Consider the following 18,428-nt stretch of genomic DNA (forward strand, 5'->3'; position numbering starts at 1 on the left):
CTATTCATGAATAAGCCATTTATATACATCTGTAAAAGATTATTAAATCATTTGTAACAACCCATTCTAAAGCATTTATAAACGTTTATAAGCAGTTTGTAGACTATTAACAAATCATTAACAGCCTGTTTATTGACATTCGTAAATGATTACTAAAACCTTTATAACTACGGTTACAAATCATCTATAAAGGTATTAGTAACTATTCATGAATAAGCCATGTATAATACATCTGTAAATGATTATTAAATCATTTGTAACTTATGTTACATAATATATACAAGCTATTGGTAGCTTGTTCATGTTTAACATATGCTTTGTTAAACATTCCTAAAGTATCTGTAAATCCTTAGTACATGTTATTATGTGCCCTATAGTAAAGTGAAGACAGTTCATCATTTACAACTGTCTGTTAATGTGTTTGTTCATGTTTAACATGCTTTGTAAAACATTCCTAAAATATCTATAAATCCTTTGTACATGTTATTATGTGCCCTACAGTAAAGTGAAGACAGTTCATCATTTATGACTGTCTGTTAATGTGGACTTTCTCCTTACCTGTTGCAAACTACCTGGCTTTCATGAATGCAGACACCAAACAATTACTAGAATTATCATTCATGTTAAGCAAATGATGCGTAAGACATTCGTAAAGAGTATGTAAACCATTTGTGGTGTTAGGGACCAAAAAAGTCACTACAAAGTACTACCAATCAACTCTAAATTGCCTGAAACGTACTCCTAACAGGTTTTTGGGGGGACGATTTTGGCCTCCACACTTAGTGATTATTTCGGATTTAACTTTCGTTTCGGTGGTGACCAACTTTCGTTTCGGTAGTTTGATTACAAAATGTAAGTTGTGTAAAAAATAATCTGACTATACTAAGTTGTTATTTGTTTGTTTAAGTCAGGCTATACTCTACTCAGAGTCAAAAGTTTACAAAATGTACAGTGAACGTCTGTGCGGTTTGTCTTCATCACTGAAAATAACGTACATGTAAACTGATGTCATGTGCAGTTGGGGTGAAGAAACACAACCATTTCACTCCTAATAATACCTATTTGATTTGACATCCTGACTTGCTGCTGTAGCTGAGGCTTGAACCTGTTACCTGCGGCTCACTAGTCAGTGACTCTATCCATTCACCTACAGCTGTTTCCTTGGAACCTGTTACCTGCGGCTCACTAGTCAGTGACTCTATCCATTCACCTACAGCTGTTTCCTTGGAATCTGCGGTTCTGAAACGTTTTGTTGTCAACCCCCCAAATTGACATGTATTTGGGCAGTGGACCCCAATGTGAAAAGATGTAGTGTCAGGGCCCCCCATGAAAAAGATTTATATTTATGCTGTAACACATTTTTTTTAAAGTTATTTGTCTTGTTTGTTGTTCAAGTCAAAGCACCAGGAAGGCTGTACTTGTCAGCCATCTGTTAGCTCAATGGGTTGAGACGCAGTATTCATGATCCAGAGGCCATGAGTTCAAATCCCATTGATGTCTTTCCTATGATTCTTTCCTTTGCAGACTGGCTTCCAGAAGATCAACTGAAAACTACCAGGAAGGCTATATTTGTCATCCAACTGTTAGCTCAATGGGTTGAGACGCAGTATACATGATCCAGAGGCCATGAGTTCAAATCCCATTGATGTCTTTCCTATGATTCTTTCCTTTGCAGACTGGCTTCCAGAAGATCAACTGAAAACGACCAGGAAGGCTGTACTTGTCAGCCATCTGTTAGCTCAATGGGTTGAGACGCAGTATTCATGATCCAGTGGCCATGAGTTCAAATCCCATTGATGTCTTTCCTATGATGCTTTCCTTTGCAGACTGGCTTCCAGAAGATCAAGTGAAAACTACCAGGAAGGCTGTACTTGTCAGCCATCTGTTAGCTCAATGGGTTGAGACGCAGTATTCAAGATCCAGAGGCCATGAGTTCAAATCCCATTGATGTCTTTCCTATGATTCTTTCCTTTGCAGACTGGCTTCCAGAAGATCAACTGAAAACTACCAGGAAGGCTGTACTTGTCAGCCATCTGTTAACTCAATGGGTTGAGACGCAGTATACATGATCCAGAGGCCATGAGTTCAAATCCCACTGGTGTCTTTACTGTGATGCTTCCCTTTGCAGACTAACTTCTAGAAAAACAAGTTAAAACCACCAGAAAACCTGTAACTCTCAGCCAACAGCATAGCTCAACTGGTAGAGCGTCTGTCCAATAACATGACTTGACTTGAGTGGGTTCGATTCCCACTCGAGTCAAGTGTCCCCGGTAACTTGGGGCAACGGATAAATTGACTGATATCCTTAGTGATGCTTCCCTTTGCAGACTAACTTCTAGAAAAACAAGTTAAAACCACCAGGAAACCTGTAACTCTCAGCCAACAGCATAGCTCAACTGGTAGAGCGTCTGTCCAATAACATGACTTGACTTGACTTGAGTGGGTTCGATTCCCACTCGAGTCAAGTGTCCCCGGTAACTTGGGGCAACGGATAAATTGACTGATATCCTTAGTGATGCTTCCCTTTGCAGACTAACTTCTAGAAAACAAGTTAAAACCACCAGGAAACCTGTAACTCTCAGCCAACAGCATAGCTCGACTGGTAGAGCGTCTGTCCAATAACATGACTTGACTTGACTTGAGTGGGTTCGATTCCCACTCGAGTCAAGTGTCCCAGGTAACTTGGGGCAACGGATAAATTGACTGATATCCGTAGAATAACTTGTAGGAGTGTGCTGGTTCAAATCCAGTACAACCCAGGACCGAGCGGTCCTGGGTTCGATTCCCACTAACGTCAAGTCCCCGGTAAATTGGGGCAGCGGATAAATTGACTGATCCCTCCCCCTACTCTGGGCCCTACTCCCCCCCTATTCCTACTCCTCCCCCTACTCTGGGCCCTTCTGGGACCTACTCCTACTCCCCGACTATATTCCCTCTTTACTCTACTCACTACTCTACTCCGCCTACTCTACACACCCTCTATCTATCTCAGTAACTGAGACCGAATTGGCCAGATTTGGTTTCAGTTACTAAGGTGGTGACTGGATTTGAACCAGGACACTCCTATAAGTTATTCTGCGGATATCAGTCAATTTATCCACTGCTCCAATTTACCGGGGACTTGATGTTTGAACTGGATTTGAACCAGCACACTCCTACAAGTTATTCTACGGATATCAGTCAATTTATCCGTTGCCCCAAGTTACCGGGGACACTTGCCTCGAGTGGGAATCGAACCCACTCAAGTCAAGTCAAGTCATGTTATTGGACAGACGCTCTACCAGTTGAGCTAAGCTGTCGGCTGAGAGTTACAGGTTTCCTGGTGGTTTTAACTTGTTTTTCTAGAACTTATTCTGCAAAGGGAAGCATCACAAAGAATATCAGTCAATTTATCCGTTGCCCCAAGTTACCGGGGACACATGACTCGGAGTGGGAATCGAACCCACTCAAGTCAGGTCAAGTCATGTTATTGGACAGACGCTCTACCAGTTGAGCTAAGCTGTTGGCTGAGAGTTACAGGTTTCCTGGTGGTTTTAACTTGTTTTTCTAGAAGTTAGTCTGCAAAGGGAAGCATCACTAAGGATATCAGTCAATTTATCCGTTGCCTCAAGTTACCGGGGACACTTGACTCGAGTGGGAATCGAACCCACTCAAGTCAAGTCATGTTATTGGACAGACGCTCTACCAGTTGAGCTAAGCTGTTGGCTGAGAGTTACAGGTTTCCTGGTGGTTTTAACTTGTTTTTCTAAAAGTTAGTCTGCAAAGGAAAGCATCACAGTAAAGACACCAGTGGGATTTGAACTCATGGCCTCTGGATCATGTATACTGCGTCTCAACCCATTGAGCTAACAGATGGCTGACAAGTACAGCCTTCCTGGTAGTTTTCAGTTGATCTTCTGGAAGCCAGTCTGCAAAGGAAAGAATCATAGGAAAGACATCAATGGGATTTGAACTCATGGCCTCCGGATCATGTATACTGCGTCTCAACCCATTGAGCTAACAGTTGGATGACAAATATAGCCTTCCTGGTAGTTTTCAGTTGATCTTCTGGAAGCCAGTCTGCAAAGGAAAGAATCATAGGAAAGACATCATTGGGATTTGAACTCATGGCCTCTGGATCATGAATACTGCGTCTCAACCCATTGAGCTAACAGATGGCTGACAAGTACAGCCTTCCTGGTGCTTTGACTTGAACAACAAACAAGACAAATAACTTTAAAAAAATGTGTTACAGCATAAATATAAATCTTTTTCATGGGGGGCCCTGACACTACATCTTTTCACATTGGGGTCCACTGCCCAAATACATGTCAATTTGGGGGGTTGACAACAAAACGTTTCAGAACCGCAGATTCCAAGGAAACAGCTGTAGGTGAATGGATAGAGTCACTGACTAGTGAGCCGCAGGTAACAGGTTCCAAGGAAACAGCTGTAGGTGAATGGATAGAGTCACTGACTAGTGAGCCGCAGGTAACAGGTTCAAGCCTCAGCTACAGCAGCAAGTCAGGATGTCAAATCAAATAGGTATTATTAGGAGTGAAATGGTTGTGTTTCTTCACCCCAACTGCACATGACATCAGTTTACATGTACGTTATTTTCAGTGATGAAGACAAACCGCACAGACGTTCACTGTACATTTTGTAAACTTTTGACTCTGAGTAGAGTATAGCCTGACTTAAACAAACAAATAACAACTTAGTATAGTCAGATTATTTTTTACACAACTTACATTTTGTAATCAAACTACCGAAACGAAAGTTGGTCACCACCGAAACGAAAGTTAAATCCGAAATAATCACTAAGTGTGGAGGCCAAAATCGTCCCCCCAAAAACCTGTTAGGAGTACGTTTCAGGCAATTTAGAGTTGATTGGTAGTACTTTGTAGTGACTTTTTTGGTCCCTAACACCACAAATGGTTTACATACTCTTTACGAATGTCTTACGCATCATTTGCTTAACATGAATGATAATTCTAGTAATTGTTTGGTGTCTGCATTCATGAAAGCCAGGTAGTTTGCAACAGGTAAGGAGAAAGTCCACATTAACAGACAGTCATAAATGATGAACTGTCTTCACTTTACTGTGGGCACATAATAACATGTACAAAGGATTTATAGATATTTTAGGAATGTTTTACAAAGCATGTTAAACATGAACAAACACATTAACAGACAGTTGTAAATGATGAACTGTCTTCACTTTACTATAGGGCACATAATAACATGTACTAAGGATTTATAGATACTTTAGGAATGTTTAACAAAGCATATGTTAAACATGAACAAGCTACCAATAGCTTGTATATATTATGTAACATCAGTTACAAATGATTTGATAATCATTTACAGATGTATTATACATGGCTTATTCATGAATAGTTACTAATACCTTTATAGATGATTTGTAACCGTAGTTATAAAGGTTTTAGTAATCATTTACGAATGTCAATAAACAGGTTGTTAATGATTTGTTAATAGTCTACAAACTGCTTATAAACGTTTATAAATGCTTTAGAATGGGTCGTTACAAATGATTTAATAATCTTTTACAGATATATAAATGGCTTATTCATGAATAGTTCACTACTTACTAATACTTTACAAATGATTTGTAACTGTAGTTATAAAGGTTTTAGTAATCATTTACGAATGTCAACAAACAGGTTGTTAATGATTTGTTAATAGTTTACAAACTACTTATAAACGTTTATAAATGCTTTATAACGGGTCATTATTGTAAAGTGCTACCGAATATTTGTATGAATATTAAGCTTTTCATATTTCATTGACACAACAACATAACAGCTCTAATAAAGCCATTGCTCCTTGTCCTCATCTAGTGGTCAATGTTCAAGTTGCATGGAGGAGCACGGGTGCTGTTGGTTGCGTGCGCCTCTGTTATTGTGGTTGCTATAGCAGCCAACAGACAGTTGTGGGGGATGTAAAAAAAATAGAGAAAAGTCTTCCTGTTGTCAACTAAATGTAAGTAGGCCTACTTATCTTCTGTATATTTATATATATATAGCAGGCACGCAGGCACGCACGCACGCACGCAGGCAGGCACACACACACACACACACACACACACACACACACACACACACACACACACACACACACACACACACACACACACACACACACACACACACACTGTGATATTTTCAACAGTTGAGTGCATGGGATTGCTTTCAGATTCTGCTTGTGTAAATATTTTTGTAATGACACTGTAATGTAATAAATAATGTTTTGATAGTTGCAGAAGGTGGAGATGTCTTCAGAGGCAGGCAGAGGGATGTGGAACGATCCCAGAGCCAGCCAGTACAGCAAGGAAACTCGGGAAATGCTTAAATGTGAGACTGTGTTTGCACTGCCTACTGTGGAATTTTACTGTATACCTGCCACACAAAACAGCTGTGTATGTGTGGACCCCCACAGAGAAACCCTTGAGTATATTTGCCAATGTGTATTTTCTATATTTACATCAAGCAAAATGCTTCATAACTCACTCTCTCTGTGCACAGTGATGATGCAAGAGTCAAGGCTCACCAACTTCCAGCAACGACAGATTAACCAGTGTCTTAAGAGTGAGTGTTAGAGCTTTGGGATCGTCCCTTCCTATGGACTTTAAATTATTGCTCACATTCACAATGCATTGACTTAAAAACAGCAATAGCTCATGTTAAAAATACAGTACACCTCTCTATTTCACTAATTGTTTCCCTATGCACAGATGGTAAAGCTTTACCTTTGACCTGTAACCCCACATCATCAGCTCCTCCTCAGCCCAAACCACAATTAATCAAACCTGGTCCAAAGCAGTTATCAGCTCAACCCCAAAGACGCAGTGCTGAAAGCTGTCGTTCCGGGGACAGCTACACAAGAGAAAAGTTCCGCCCTTGTCCAACACGTATGTTCCTAAACGTGACACATCTAGCTTGCCCAAATGGAAAGTCAAAGATTGTTCAATTATGCATTTATTTAATGTGACACAAACTAATGTTAAATGTACTATATGCATCTTGACACAATTTCCACATGGTCCATTCCTCCCAAATGTGCATTTCTCTCTTACACAGGAGACTTGGAGAAAGAGAAGAGGAGGTTACAGAATATCCTTGCCACAGGACAAGAGGAGCCCAAACCTAGTCGATCTCTGAATGTCCCTGTAGATCAGAGGCCAGAAATAATGGATAAGGACAGGTTCCAGGAAGGTGAGGCTGGCAGGAACAAGAACTAATCAAATTGTATTTATTTTTATGGTTTCATTTTACTGTACTGTGTGTGTCATATTAGTTTTTCTCTTTATTGTGTAGTTCTGGATGAAATAGAAGAGAGGAGAGCATTTCTGGCTGATATGACTGCGTTGGGTCAGGGGAAGCAGTGCTACAACCTCATCAATACCGAGATATCACAGGTAAACAAACATGTTACAGCCGATATTTCAAATACGATTTCCAATTCTAACTTGTTTGCTAAGCCAGAGGTCTCCAACAGGGGGTCCGCAAAATTGTTGTTTAATTCAAAAAAAAAAAAAAAAAGTTTAAAAAACTTACTCCTAACAGGTTTTTGGGGGAACAATTTTTTTTTCCGTTTCGGTAGTGACACTACCGAAACGGAAAAAAATTTACTAAGTCCAGAGCTCGATGAATGTTAGGGACAAAAAAAAAGTCACTACCAATCAACTTTAAATTGCCTGAAACGTACTCCTAACAGGTTTTTGGGGGAACAATTTTTTTTTCGTTTCGGTAGTGACACCATTGTGTCACTACCGAAACGGAAAAAAATTACTAAGTCCAGAGCTCGATGAATGTTAGGGACCAAAAAAAAAGTCACTACCAATCAACTTTAAATTGCCTGAAACGTACTCCTAACAGGTTTTTGGGGGAACAATTTTTTTTCCGTTTCGGTAGTGACAACATTGTGTCACTACCGAAACGGAAAAAAAATTACTAAGTCCAGAGCTCGATGAATGTTAGGGACCAAAAAAAAAGTCACTACCAATCAACTTTAAATTGCCTGAAACGTACTCCTAACAGGTTTTTGGGGGAACAATTTTTTTTCCGTTTCGGTAGTACTAAGTCCAGAGCTCGATGAATGTTAGGGACCAAAAAAAAGTCACTACCAATCAACTTTAAATTGCCTGAAACGTACTCCTAACAGGTTTTTGGGGGAACATTTTTTTTTTCGTTTCGGTAGTGACACCATTGTGTCACTACCGAAACGGGAAAAAAATTACTAAGTCCAGAGCTCGATGAATGTTAGGGACCAAAAAAAAAGTCACTACCAATCAACTTTAAATTGCCTAAACGTACTCCTAACAGGTTTTTGGGGGAACACATTTTTATTTCCGTTTCGGTAGTGACGAAAAGTGACGAGTGACGAAAACAGAAAAAAAAATGTTCCCCCAAAAACCTGTTAGGAGCACGTTTCAGGCAATTTAAAGCTGATTGGTAGTGATTTTTTTGTGATTTTTTTTTTCTCCGTTTCGGTAGTGACGAAAAGTGACGAGTGACGAAAACAGAAAAAAGATTGTTCCCCCAAAAACCTGTTAGGAGCACGTTTCAGGCAATTTAAAGCTGATTGGTAGTGATTTTTTTGTGATTTTTTTTCCCGTTTCGGTAGTGACGAAAAGTGACGAGTGACGAAAACAGAAAAAAAATGTTCCACCAAAAACCTGTTAGGAGCACGTTTCAGGCAATTTAAAGCTGATTGGTAGTGATTTTTTTGTGAATTTATTTTCCCGTTTCGGTCGTGACGAAAAGTGACGAGTGACGAAAACAGAAAAAAAATTGTTCCCCCAAAAACCTGTTAGGAGCACGTTTCAGGCAATTTAAAGCTGATTGGTAGTGATTTTTTGGTGAATTTTTTTTCTTCGTTTCGGTAGTGACGAAAAGTGACGAGTGACGAAAACAGAAAAAAAAATGTTCCCCCACAAACCTGTTAGGAGCACGTTTCAGGCAATTTAAAGCTGATTGGTAGTGATTTTTTTGTGAATTTTTTTTTTCGTTTCGGTAGTGACGAAAAGTGACGAGTGACGAAAACAGAAAAAAAAATGTTCCCCCAAAAACCTGTTAGGAGCACGTTTCAGGCAATTTAAAGCTGATTGGTAGTGATTTTTTTGTGATTTTTTTTTTCTCCGTTTCGGTAGTGACGAAAAGTGACGAGTGACGAAAACAGAAAAAAGATTGTTCCCCCAAAAACCTGTTAGGAGCACGTTTCAGGCAATTTAAAGCTGATTGGTAGTGATTTTTTTGTGATTTTTTTTCCCGTTTCGGTAGTGACGAAAAGTGACGAGTGACGAAAACAGAAAAAAAATGTTCCACCAAAAACCTGTTAGGAGCACGTTTCAGGCAATTTAAAGCTGATTGGTAGTGATTTTTTTGTGAATTTATTTTCCCGTTTCGGTCGTGACGAAAAGTGACGAGTGACGAAAACAGAAAAAAAATTGTTCCCCCAAAAACCTGTTAGGAGCACGTTTCAGGCAATTTAAAGCTGATTGGTAGTGATTTTTTTGTGAATTTTTTTTCTTCGTTTCGGTAGTGACGAAAAGTGACGAGTGACGAAAACAGAAAAAAAAATGTTCCCCCACAAACCTGTTAGGAGCACGTTTCAGGCAATTTAAAGCTGATTGGTAGTGATTTTTTTGTGATTTTTTTTTTTCGTTTCGGTAGTGACGAAAAGTGACGAGTGACGAAAACAGAAAAAAAAATGTTCCCCCACAAACCTGTTAGGAGCACGTTTCAGGCAATTTAAAGCTGATTGGTAGTGATTTTTTTGTGAATTTCTTTTTCCGTTTCGGTAGTGACGAAAAGTGACGAGTGACGAAAACAGAAAAAAAAATGTTCCCCCAAAAACCTGTTAGGAGCACGTTTCAGGCAATTTAAAGCTGATTGGTAGTGATTTTTTTGTGAATTTTTTTTCCCGTTTCGGTAGTGACGACTAGTGACGAGTGACGAAAACAGAAAAAAAATTGTTCCCCCAAAAACCTGTTAGGAGCATGTTTCAGGCAATTTAAAGCTGATTGGTAGTGATTTTTTTGTGATTTTTTTTCCCGTTTCGGTAGTGACGAAAAGTGACGAGTGACGAAAACAGAAAAAAAATGTTCCCCCAAAAACCTGTTAGGAGCACGTTTCAGGCAATTTAAAGCTGATTGGTAGTGATTTTTTTGTGATTTTTTTTCCCCGTTTCGGTAGTGACGAAAAGTGACGAGTGACGAAAACAGAAAAAAAATTGTTCCCCCAAAAACCTGTTAGGAGCACGTTTCAGCCAATTTAAAGCTGATTGGTAGTGATTTTTTTGTGAATTTTTTTTTCCGTTTCGGTAGTGACGAAAAGTGACGAGTGACGAAAACAGAAAAAAAATTGTTCCCAAAAAAACCTGTTAGGAGCACGTTTCAGGCAATTTAAAGCTGATTGATAGTGATTTTTTTGTGAATTTTTTTTTTCGTTTCGGTAGTGACGAAAAGTGACGAGTGATGAAAACAGAAAAAAAATTGTTCCCCCAAAAACCTGTTAGGAGCACGTTTCAGGCAATTTAAAGCTGCAATTTAAAGTGATTTTTTTGTGAATTTTTTTTTCCGTTTCGGTAGTGACGAAAAGTGACGAGTGACGAAAACAGAAAAAAAATGTTCCCCCAAAAACCTGTTAGGAGCACGTTTCAGGCAATTTAAAGCTGATTGGTAGTGATTTTTTTGTGAATCTTTTTTCCCGTTTCGGTAGTGACGAAAAGTGACGAGTGACGAAAACAGAAAAAAAATTGTTCCCCCAAAAACCTGTTAGGAGCACGTTTCAGGCTATTTACAGCTGATTGGTGGTGACTTTTTTGTGAATTCTTTTTTTCCGTTTCGGTAGTGACGAAAAGTGACGAGTGACGAAAACAGAAAAAAAATTGTTCCCCCAAAAACCTGTTAGGAGCACGTTTCAGGCAATTTAAAGCTGATTGGTAGTGATTTTTTTTTTCCGTTTCGGTAGTGACGAAAAGTGACGAGTGACGAAAACAGAAAAAAATTGTTCCCCAAAAAACCTGTTAGGAGCACGTTTCAGGCAATTTAAAGCTGATTGGTAGTGATTTTTTTGTGAATTTTTTTTCCCGTTTCGGTAGTGACGACTAGTGACGAGTGACGAAAACAGAAAAAAAATTGTTCCCCCAAAAACCTGTTAGGAGCATGTTTCAGGCAATTTAAAGCTGATTGGTAGTGATTTTTTTGTGATTTTTTTTCCCGTTTCGGTAGTGACGAAAAGTGACGAGTGACGAAAACAGAAAAAAAATGTTCCCCCAAAAACCTGTTAGGAGCACGTTTCAGGCAATTTAAAGCTGATTGGTAGTGATTTTTTTGTGATTTTTTCCCCCCGTTTTGGTAGTGACGAAAAGTGACGAGTGACGAAAACAGAAAAAAAATTGTTCCCCCAAAAACCTGTTAGGAGCACCTTTCAGGCAATTTAAAGCTGATTGGTAGTGATTTTTTTGTGAATTTTTTTTCCGTTTCGGTAGTGACGAAAAGTGACAAGTGACGAAAACAGAAAAAAAAATGTTCCCCAAAAAAACTGTTAGGAGCACGTTTCAGGCAATTTAAAGCTGATTGGTAGTGATTTTTTTGTGAATTTTTGTTTTCGTTTCGGTAGTGACGAAAAGTGACGAGTGACGAAAACAGAAAAAAAATTGTTCCCCCAAAAACCTGTTAGGAGCACGTTTCAGGCAATTTAAAGCTGCAATTTAAAGTGATTTTTTTGTGATTTTTTTTTTTCGTTTCGGTAGTGACGAAAAGTGACGAGTGACGAAAACAGAAAAAAAATGTTCCCCCAAAAACCTGTTAGGAGCACGTTTCAGGCAATTTAAAGCTGATTGGTAGTGATTTTTTTGTGAATTTTTTTCCCGTTTCGGTAGTGACGAAAAGTGACGAGTGACGAAAACAGAAAAAAAATTGTTCCCCCAAAAACCTGTTAGGAGCACGTTTCAGGCAATTTAAAGCTGATTGGTAGTGATTTTTTTGTGAATTTTTTTTTCCGTTTCGGTAGTGACGAAAAGTGACGAGTGACGAAAACAGAAAAGAAATTGTTCCCCCAAAAACCTGTTAGGAGCACGTTTCAGGCAATTTAAAGCTGATTGGTAGTGATTTTTTTGTGAATTCTTTTTTCCGTTTCGGTAGTGACGAAAAGTGACGAGTGACGAAAACAGAAAAAAAATCGTTCCCCCAAAAACCTGTTAGGAGCACGTTTCAGGCAATTTAAAGCTGATTGGTAGTGATTTTTTTGTGATTTTTTTTTTCCGTTTCGGTAGTGACGACTAGTGACGAGTGACGAAAACAGAAAAAAAAATGTTCCCCCAAAAACCTGTTAGGAGCACGTTTCAGGCAATTTAAAGCTGATTGGTAGTGATTTTTTTGTGAATTCTTTTTTCCGTTTCGGTAGTGACGAAAAGTGACGAGTGACGAAAACAGAAAAAAAATTGTTCCCCCAAAAACCTGTTAGGAGCACGTTTCAGGCAATTTAAAGCTGATTGGTAGTGATTTTTTTGTGAATTTTTTTTTCCGTTTCGGTAGTGACGAAAAGTGACGAGTGACGAAAACAGAAAAAAAAATGTTCCCCCAAAAACCTGTTAGGAGCACGTTTCAGGCAATTTAAAGCTGATTGGTAGTGATTTTTTGTTGAATTTTTTTTTCCGTTTCGGTAGTGACGAAAAGTGACGAGTGACGAAAACAGAAAAAAAACTGTTCCCCCAAAAACCTGTTAGGAGCATGTTTCAGGCAATTTAAAGCTGATTGGTAGTGATTTTTTTGTGAATTTTTTTTCCCGTTTCGGTAGTGACGAAAAGTGACGAGTGACGAAAACAAATAAAATTGTTCCCCCAAAAACCTGTTAGGAGCACGTTTCAGGCAATTTAAAGCTGATTGGTAGTGATTTTTTTGTGAATTTTTTTTTCCGTTTCGGTAGTGACGAAAAGTGACGAGTGACGAAAACAGAAAAAAAAATGTTCCCCCAAAAACCTGTTAGGAGCACGTTTCAGGCAATTTAAAGCTGATTGGTAGTGATTTTTTTGTGAATTTTTTTTCCCGTTTCGGTAGTGACGAAAAGTGACGAGTGACGAAAACAGAAAAAAAAAGTGTTCCCCCAAAAACCTGTTAGGAGCACGTTTCAGGCAATTTAAAGCTGATTGGTAGTGATTTTTTTGTGAATTTTTTTTTCCGTTTCGGTAGTGACGACTAGTGACGAGTGACGAAAACAGAAAAAAAATTGTTCCCCCAAAAACCTGTTAGGAGCACGTTTCAGGCAATTTAAAGCTGATTGGTAGTGATTTTTTTGTGATTTTTTTTTTCCGTTTCGGTAGTGACGAAAAGTGACGAGTGACGACTCTAAATTGCCTGAAACGTACTCCTAACAGGTTTTCGGGGGGGACGATTTTGGCCTCCACACTTAGTGATTTTTTCGGATTTAACTTTCGTTTCGGTAGTGACCCAATGGTGAAAAAATTAATTTACTAAGTCCAGAGCTCGATGAATGTTAGGGACCAAAAAAAGTGTCACTACAAAGTACTACCAATCAACTCTAAATTGCCTGAAACATACTCCTAACAGGTTTTCGGGGGGACGATTTTGGCCTCCACACTTAGTGATTTTTTCGGATTTAACTTTCGTTTCGGTTTCATTTCGGTAGTGACCCAATGGTGAAAAAATAAATTTACTAAGTCCAGAGCTCGATGAATGTTAGGGACCAAAAAAAGTGTCACTACAAAGTACTACCAATCAACTCTAAATTGCCTGAAACGTACTCCTAACAGGTTTTCGGGGGGATGATTTTGGCCTCCACACTTAGTGATTTTTTCGGATTTAACTTTTGTTTCGGTTTCGTTTCGGTAGTGACCCAATGGTGAAAAAATAAATTTACTAAGTCCAGAGCTCGATGAATGTTAGGGACCAAAAAAAGTCACTACAAAGTACTACCAATCAACTCCAAATTGCCCGAAACATACTCCTAACAGGTTTTTGGGGGGACGATTTTGGCCTCCACACTTTTTTTCGGATTTAACTTTCGTTTCGGTAGTGACAAACTTTCAATCAACTAGTCACAAACTTTCGAGCTCTGGACTTAGTAAATTTATTTCTTCACCAAGAACGAGATATACGAGAAAGAGAAATTTGATGTCTCCGAGGGAGTAATCTGAGCTCCCAGAAGTTTTCGCCGGCGCGGCGAGGAACTTCTGGGCCAGAGCCCTGGTATTTGTGGGCGGGATGTACGTCACGCTCTGAATCTGAGCGGACACGCCTCTTACCGGTCTGAGAGCTGTGCAACTCGTCTAAAAAGTCCGACGAGAGGCAAACAGCAGTACACAACAATGGCGGCCGAAATTTCTCAAGGGGAAATTGCTTCCCGTCGATTTTATTTAGATGCAACACCTACTGCATGTGGATCCCGCCCCCTTTTCTTCATTGGCTGTTGATTTGAATCACAACGCAGTGGCCGCGCCCCTGCTGTCCAAGCTCCGACGCTAACCCTCCCAGACTACCGAGGGAGTATTTGGTTCGACTCAAGACTCTTTTGGGTCTTGAGTCTTGGGACTCAACACTCAAATCCTGGAAATCAAATCCTGGAAATGGCAAATCAGCATGTGTGGGATTTGAAGGTGCAAGAGTCAGGTAAAAGTTGGAAAAATGTCGAAGTTGGATCTGAACCAGGAACCTGGTTGTAAGCCCTGTATCTAAACCACTGCACCACAGATATTCTGATGCAGTTTGTTAACTTGTGTGGTATTCACTACAATATTAGATAAAGGTAAAAGCCCCAGGTAAAAGTTTAAATGTCCATTGCGCATTGACAATGCATTGGGCGCTCAAAGTTAAATATCTCCCAAACTACAAATGATTTAAAAGAAAAAATCTCAAGCATGCATGTCCACAGTAAGGTGGAATTTGCGATCTGTGAATGGAGTTTCTAGGTGAAAGTGTTTTTTTGAGGTCCCAATTCTTCTGCAGGATGTCCTGATATGTAGTCTGTCTTCCATGATGCTTTATAATTACACATTAAACATTTAGCTGACACTCATTCAGAGGGACCACTTAAGCCTAATTTATGCTTTGGCAAAAAAAAGTGTTCTGTGACACATCGCTAGAAAAAATATATATTTAAGTTGAAATTATGTAATTTTTCACTTCTTCATACCAGTTATTTTTGTCGAGGGATGTTGCGTAACAGTTTGTCATTGAAGCATAAATTAGGATTTAGGGTGCAAAGCCACTGGTGGACAGGATCAACCCCTTCTTTAAGGGACACCATTCAAAACTAGGCCATACTACTACTGCCACACAACTAGCTTCAAACTACCACTAGGTCAAGCACCATGTGAAATTTGCAAGCCATCCTCCACCTTGGCTGATTTATGTACAGTAGTGGTGAGGAGTATGTTTCCGTCCCCATTTCTGTCTCACTCTAACACACATACTTCTGTTTTGTCTTCTTAACTCATTCAGAAAATCAGAGAGCTGGAGTTAATTGACAAGGCCCGCACCATGGATATGAGGGCTGTGATTATGATGCCTAATGAGAAAGATGGACATAAGTGAACAGAAAATGTAGGAGATACTCAGGACAAGACTGTGAACACTATACTGACTGCAAGTGACTGTTAACAGAACTCATGTACTGTATATTACCATTAACTTATTTTTGTTGCAATATTGTTTTTTTGTTGTCAGATTTACATGTATTCCTTAAACTAGAACCATAACGTAGGATTAAGAATCTAATTTGAACCTTAAATTAAACATGATTTACACCCAACTGACACTGGCTTCTTGCTTTCATTTTATTCACCTGCCTGCCATAACAGCAAGTTAGTACAGTTCTGTGTTGGGGTTTTTAGAATGATATATACAGTAGCTACTGTAACAGTGATGTAATGCTGCAGAAGCCCTTGTTTTAGTTGACACAGAAATACAGGTACAGGGGAAGAAACACTGACAAAAATAACCATTTAAAATGGAGGACAAATGAGTCACATACAATATAGTATAGACAATCTAAAACGCATGATAAAACAACGTGGACATTCATATTGACTTGAAACCAACAGATAACACTCATCCACAACTGAAATTAAATAAATGGCACCCTTACAAACATTAATCATGACGATATCAACAGTGAGGTCAGTTCTACTTATTTTAAGGCAAAACACATGAACACATAGTTAAGTATAAATTAAACAATTGCATATTCAGGTTTCCCCCAATAGTTAAACCTGTTAAAAACAGGTGCCTTTCTAATCTTGTTAAAATATATTTGCATTTTCAAAATGTTCAATTCTATATCTTATGTAACTTCTAATATTAAATCCTTAATTCTTTATTATACATAGTTCAAAGTCTAATAGGATATCAGTGTAGTACTTTGCCTTCTGAATGCTCTCTCTTAAAACTATACCTTTTCTAGTCGATACATGCTTCATTCAAAATAGTTCTTTGACATTGTTTCAGTCACACTAAAAAAAAACTTGATTATCCAACCTTTAAAATGGTCTCTGATGACGCATTTAATAACATGACAGGCTGTCTCATGATTCCTCACTGAACAAAGGTAAACACAAGGGACCTGCAGACAACCACAATGTACAGGTGCTTCATTCAACTTCACTTCATTACAACACATCCTAGGAACTGGGGCATTTCAAAAAGTTTGACATCATTTCAACAATGGAGTACCACAGGTTCAAACCACATACTATATACCTTAAATCTTTCTCTGATATCAATTTATGGGCCACTCAATATGTAATACAATGGACATGAGCTTCACCGACAACATTAATGTGAGTACAGCATGAGATGGTTATTCAGGGAGTGTAAATCAGGAGCAGATTATGTCAAAAGCTCCTGGAGGTTAGATAAACTTACTTCCAGTTCAATTGAACTGATATTTAATAAATAAAATAACCACTTGTCCAAGTGACAGGATATTAATCTGTGCTTTAGATATATTTTTTTAATTGGTAGTTATGATGACAATCCAATTTTTGTATTGAAAGTGAATTCAGCCCACAAGTGATAGCCACTGTTATTCACATCCATGGAAAAAAAGCGGTAGAATGAGTGCAAAATAGCCTATGTTTAAAAAAATACAGTGAAGAATAAGTTTGAATAACTTAGTGGACATATTCAGACTGTTTCAGCCAGAACAGTCCGTCAACAACTACATAGAAAGAGATATCATAGAATGGTTGCTGTGCATAAACCCCTCATTACAAAGATGAATGCACATTTGAGAGTTAATTGGTGCAAAAACAATAGGAAATGGTCTAAAGAGATGTGGGGGAAAAAGTGATATGGTCAGATGAGTCATCCTTCATCATATTCTCCAGGCCTGAATGCTTGAACCCTTCAGTGAGGCATCCATTGGCTGTGTTAAGTTGTGGGGGGCAGGCATGGTTTGGGTCCACTCTGTCCCCTTAAGGGTGACTGCAAATCCATATAAAGTTATTCTGAGTGTTCACTTTTATCCTATGATGAAACACTTCTATACTGATGGGTGTGGACACTTCCAGGATGACAATGCCCCCATCCACAAGGCACGAGGGGTCACTGAATGGTTTGATGAGTATGAAAATGATGTGAATCATATGCTATGAGCATTCTGCACAGTCACCAGATCTCAACCCAACTGAGAACCTATGGGAGCTTTTGGACTGACGTGTCAGACAGAACTCTCTACTACCACCATCAAAACACCAAATGAGAGAATATCTTTTGTTAGGATGGTGTTCCATACCTCCAGTAGAGTTACAGAGACTTGTAGAATATTTGCCACGGTGCATTGAAGTAGTCCTGGTGGCTCATGGTGGCCCAACACTTTGCTAAGACACCGTATGTTGTTTGTCACGCTTCTGTATATGACAAACCAATGAGACTAATGACAAACATTGCCATTTTAGCTCAGTCTTTTGAAATGTTCTCATCTCTTAAAGCACTTGAGTTATCCTATTAGCAGTTCTAAAATACTTTGACACATGAAGGCAACTAAAATGTATCACGTCAATGCAGAGCTGTTTTTGGAGATCAGATATTAGCAGGAAGTAAGTGTTTGGGTTGCATGATTTCAGTCTTAGATATAGCTGTTAGGCTCAAGTCTTTTTTTGTCTTTACCTGAAATATTTATTTTCTCATCTTGTTAAAATTGAGTTTTATCCTCTTGAATGGGTGACATTCCCCTTCAATTTGCTGGCATGTCCATCAGGTGTTCAGCTCTTCTCCTTGCGGGGGCTCTGGCCCTTACCAGGTTCTCCTTTATGGCTCAGCCTCTTGAGCACTTTCATGGGCTTGAACTTGCCACTTTTTTTCTTCTGTTCACTGTCCGGGTCCTTCTGGAAGTCTGGCATGGACAACAAAAGAACAGAAGAGAATGAAGAGTCTAGTTGTGAGAGGAAATATGGGGAGGGAGACA

General features: G+C 39.0%; 2 protein-coding genes across 7 annotated transcripts in view; one reads left to right on the forward strand and one right to left on the reverse strand.

The window, feature by feature from the left end:
- cUnh22orf23 (chromosome Un C22orf23 homolog) overlaps window positions 1-15,756 on the forward strand; it is a 44,792-nt gene extending 29,036 nt beyond the window's left edge. For 2 of the 4 annotated variants that reach the window (XM_084074220.1, XM_084074221.1), the window contains exons 3-8: window positions 6,257-6,353; window positions 6,525-6,587; window positions 6,734-6,910; window positions 7,080-7,214; window positions 7,317-7,417; window positions 15,464-15,756. In XM_084074220.1, the coding sequence (XP_083930346.1) occupies window positions 6,257-6,353; window positions 6,525-6,587; window positions 6,734-6,910; window positions 7,080-7,214; window positions 7,317-7,417; window positions 15,464-15,556 (666 nt within the window). In that variant the 3' untranslated portion in view covers window positions 15,557-15,756. Of the gene's footprint in view, window positions 1-5,840; window positions 5,983-6,256; window positions 6,354-6,524; window positions 6,588-6,733; window positions 6,911-7,079; window positions 7,215-7,316; window positions 7,418-15,463 lie in introns of all 4 variants that reach the window. The other 2 variants (XM_084074223.1, XM_084074222.1) reach the window with 2 other exon arrangements.
- Window positions 15,757-15,784: 28 nt separating this feature from the next.
- Window positions 15,785-18,428, reverse strand: part of micall1a (MICAL-like 1a) — a 30,018-nt gene continuing 27,374 nt past the window's right edge. For all 3 annotated transcript variants that reach the window (XM_084074184.1, XM_084074185.1, XM_084074183.1), the window contains exon 16: window positions 15,785-18,356. In XM_084074184.1, the coding sequence (XP_083930310.1) occupies window positions 18,226-18,356 (131 nt within the window). In that variant the 3' untranslated portion in view covers window positions 15,785-18,225. The remainder of the gene's footprint in view (window positions 18,357-18,428) is intronic.

Source organism: Gymnoscopelus microlampas, assembly GCF_963454915.1.
Source record: "Gymnoscopelus microlampas genome assembly, chromosome: 2".
In the NCBI taxonomy this organism is placed as follows: domain Eukaryota; kingdom Metazoa; phylum Chordata; class Actinopteri; order Myctophiformes; family Myctophidae; genus Gymnoscopelus; species Gymnoscopelus microlampas.